At 48.3% G+C, this 4,348-nt stretch overlaps 1 protein-coding gene across 1 annotated transcript; it reads right to left on the bottom strand.

Moving 5' to 3' along the window:
* Positions 1–452: 452 nt before the first annotated feature.
* K441DRAFT_692200 (uncharacterized protein) lies at positions 453–4,348 on the bottom strand. The gene is made up of 2 exons (XM_067652546.1): positions 3,836–4,348; positions 453–3,783 (listed from the first exon to the last, which is right to left on the bottom strand). The coding sequence occupies exons 1-2, from the start codon at positions 3,869–3,871 to the stop codon at positions 838–840; spliced, it is 2,982 nt and encodes a 993-aa protein (XP_067509827.1). The 5' UTR covers positions 3,872–4,348; the 3' UTR covers positions 453–837.

The raw sequence follows: 4,348 nt of genomic DNA, 5'->3' as shown, positions 1-4,348 counted from the left end.
GAAAGTTCAACCGCATAAGGAAAATATATTTGAATGAGATTCTTATTTGCTAGATTGATTTGACGTGCGTTTGTGGTGTGGAACAGCATGGCTATGAATATTCAAAGCCATGCGGGAATCACCAAAAACTTTTCTCTAAGTTTACCTTTTTCGGCTTGAATTGGACCATCCAATTTTTTATCCAGTATATTTGTGACTATTTTATACCTGTATATCTTTGGCTGATTTCTAGGATTGGTATTTGGGCGCGTTCACGACTTTTGGGTGTTATTGTATCCAAAGTGCTGGAGAATTACAACCAATGATACGCAGCATTATATGCTTATTGCGTCGTTTTACTAATACGTACAAGAAACCCGACGGGTTGGAGCTGACTAACTGAATAACGCGATTGAGGGCGCCGTAGATGTCACGGAGACAATAAGCAGTACCTTCCAATTTATTTCGTTGCAGCCCTACCTACATCGAGAGATCTAAGGTGGATCCAAGAATATGTTGCTACTGTAGTCTTTGATTCTATACTATCTTGTCTGCCTTGACGCGTTAGAGGGAAACCAGAAGTCTGAATACTAGAGTGTTATTCTGCGTTGCAATCGATAGTGGAGCTTCGGTATCAACATCGTGGTGCTCAGGCGGTACAAAATGACAGCACTATGAACAATCTTACAATCAAATGGACAGTAAAGTTTAAAATAGCAAATCTCGCAGCTTCCAGCTTACAAGCTTTTCCTAATAATATACCAGTCCCACCAGCTCTATGTTGAAGACCTCTAACACCAAATCCTTCCTCGACGCGTAAGCGGGCGACCATACCTCTTATCCTACTGGAAAACAAGGCTAAACCTGGAAGACATCCATAACCTCGGTGAAGTCTCCTCTAGACCTCTCCTCCCAATATCCGTCTTTGCCGCTCTTTAATTTCCATATCTCCTCGCCTTCTTCTCCCACTTTTGCGAACCAACGCGGACACCACGCTTCGCCATGCTCCTCCATGACGTGGCGTCTGGCTCTCTGCCGCTCTTCTAATCGTGCCTTCAGTGCTTCCGCTCGATCTAAGTCACCCTCCTCCGCTGCCCGTTGGTCAGGTCTCAGTCTGCTGTCTGTCACGGGGATCTTGCCCTTTTCAATTTCCGTAACTTGATTCAGCGAGGCAGCGAACTCGGTGAATCCGTATCGCTGCGTAGGGTTATCGACAAGAGATCCAGCGCTCCAAACAGTACAGCCAACATTTTGTCCGTTATTTGTCATATTCAGCTCCGAGGTCCATTTCCCCTGAAGTCCTAGAGGTAATAATCCGCCCTGTGGGTCAAAAATCTGCACACTAACCTCCTCGCTACGACCAGCAAACATGCCGCCAGCTTTGAACGTACAGACGGCCTTTGCGCCAGTTGTCTCGCTAACCACTGTCATAGTACCAACTGGCTCGACGTATTTCTCCCCTGCGATGATGTTGCGCAGGAAACTAGTTGCGACAGTCCAACTATAGTGCTCGTTAACAGAATGGAGGAACACCCTGGCGCGGCCATCCGTATTTAGCTCAACGGACTTGCCCCAGAATTTCTGCACTGGCATTGGCGACTGCAGGAACGTCCAGTGTTGGGATTCTGCCTGGCATGCCATCCGCACAGGTCGGTGTGAGACTTTCTCTGCCATGAAGCGGAAGCCTTTGTCTTCGCGAACGAGCTCAAATGTCTCTCCGAGCATGGGGTTGAAGGGTTTACGGACTGCACGCTCTTTGATACGGGAGTTGGAAAAGGCGGAAATTGCGAAAGCAGCTATATGAACAAGGCGTTCGCCAGATTCAGAAGGCGCGCTGGTAGCCGCATCTAATAGTTCTGAGTATTCAAGCTGCTCAGCAAGTCTTTGGAGGAATGAGGTGGGTTCATTTGCAGAGACCGGCATAGCGATTGTAGAGAGGTCTTTGCCGACATTCTTCCGCAAAAAGCTAATTAGACTTGGTGGAGCGACTTTCGCTGAAGGTACTGTGCTTCGACGACGCACTCGGTCGAGAGGTAGGGGTGCGAGGGACTTTGGTTTAGTAGGGAAGAGGGATGGTTGGCCTTCGCGGAATTTGCGGTCAAAGCTGCTGCCTTCTGCTTCACTGCTAGATTCAGACTCGCCGTCCGAGACATTATCGCGCTCTTCACTCTCCTCACTGTCTCGTCGAATTGTGAGAAATTGCGAACGTATTGTGTCACCGTCGTTTGCATCGAAGAATTCATCTGAAGATTGTGAATCCATGCTCTTGCGGGAGGTGGCTGATAGAGGCGCAGGAGTACGTCGCTGTCGGCTTTCTATTAACAGTGCGGAAAACTCTTCAACCACAGAATCAAGGTCGCGTAAAAGAGCCATGCAATGGTCATGAACGCCTTCTTCAGGAGGCGGGTGGTGGCTACTCGAGCGGCTCTGCTTCTTCGGTATGACTATATTTCCATTGGGTAAGGGAGGGACTGGAGGTATGGTTGATGGAGATGCAACTGCAAGCTGAGCTGAAACGCTTCTCCGGAATAGCCCTGATGGGCTTGCCCCTGAGCCGCTAGCCTTCCTTTTCCAGAATGGTAGTTTATCGTATTTCTCGTTTTCCGGAAAGTACTCTGTAGGCTCTGAATCGGTTGGACTTGGTGACACACTATCATGAAGCTTCGCAATACCGAGACCAGCAAGAGCTGGAGCATATTTCGGGTCTGTGTCTTGTGCCAATCTCCGTACTGCATCTCTTGTTCCAGCAACCCTTCCAACGAGTGCCTCTACCCTCGCCCACTCGCGTTCCTCCGCTTCGTTTAATATATGGGGTGTGCTTGGCCATTGATTATCCTGTATGGTGAGTGTAGGAGACGCAAGACCTCCTGCTGTTCGAGAGGCTTTTTCTAGAGCATCTCGCCACATATCAAAGTCTTTCTTATTGTTCGCCCGCAGATGCCAGACCTCTGCACCTGAGTCCACGGAAATTTCTCTTGTCTTTTCATTTGCACCTATTGCTGCCAGCGATAGCGGAATTGCACCTCGCAGTGCTGATGAATGGTTGTTTCGATAGTATGATAATGTAGAGGAAGTGAAATCCAAAGAAAAGAATCGTCGCGCATAACCCTGGTTCCTCTTACGCCGCTTTTTCTGGAGAATACCAGTATAGAATGTAGAACTTCCACTAAACCTTGGTTCTGATGATATATGTGCTGATTTTGGCCTCGTTTCGGTAAGTAATCTTTTCCCTAAAGATGATTCCTGCGGTAATGAATCGGTAGAACCGCTGAATGCGGGTAAACCTGGGCTAGGCTTCGAAGGTAAACTTGCCGTACTGCTTCCTGCGAAGGCTTGGGCATAATGCATATGATGACCTGATTTTGGAGGGGCATTTGTAGGATACGTCATCAAAACGAATGTCGCCGTCTTTGAAACTTGCTTAGAAAAGGTGTTGTCAAACACCAGACCGTACATCCCGCCCTCTCCCTCTGGTACGTCGAATTTACCTACGGACACTTTGTCCGCCTCGCATTTCCCCGCCCATGCCACAGGCCTGAGCCCTATGCTTTGTAGCTTTTCCACCACCCATGTTCTATCGTTTCGGGATGTAGCGTTGGACGAGCCTCGTGGCCGCGTGATAGGAACCTCTAATGCTGGCGTTGAGGGAGCTTCGAAGGTTGCAGATGATGGAAGGTTGGGTGTGACGCCGCTATTTGCACCTGGGTGCTTGAAGACGCCGAAGTTCAAAGATTTCTTATGTGGTTGTATACTCCACGATATTGTGTGTCCGGCAGATACATTAACCCAGCGCACAAGATATGACTAGAGGCCATGTGTTAGCATTAGCATCTCTACACTGGCTGCCCAACATTACCTTGCTATGAATCTCAAGTTGCTCCATTCCCGCCATGAAGACAGATTGTTGAAGATTTGGTAGAAGAACGTCTGGATATTCTAGAGGCTTTCGGAGTCTATAGAAGCTTTATTTTTGTCCTCCGAATGCAGGCGCTTGGGATTGGGTGATTCGCGGAGTCCGCCAATATACCTGGGTAGCCAGGGTCTTTGAAATCCACGTATGCCTTAATTCTATATTAAAATAGGCCTCATCCCGGTGGTACAGACTTATTCAACGTTTTGCAGAAGGCGTTTGGGCAATATCAGGTAGTTGTTAGAAAGTCCTGGGAGTCAAGGCAACCCACCCTCAGCTTCGGGTGCGGGCGGTTTCACTGACCGATGCGCGAGAAACAGCGATTTTGAGGCAAACAACGCACTCTTTGCAACCCTATCAAGTTACCGAGGGGGTTTTAGATATTCCAAGCGCGTCGTATAGGTGGATGTAACACGATGGACAAGTGTACAAGATGGCTGGTAGGCTGTTTTATCTTTT

This window comes from Cenococcum geophilum (genome assembly GCF_001692895.1).
Source record: "Cenococcum geophilum 1.58 unplaced genomic scaffold K441scaffold_2, whole genome shotgun sequence".
NCBI lineage: Eukaryota > Fungi > Ascomycota > Dothideomycetes > Gloniales > Gloniaceae > Cenococcum > Cenococcum geophilum.
This window is presented reverse-complemented; position numbering and strand designations above follow the sequence as displayed.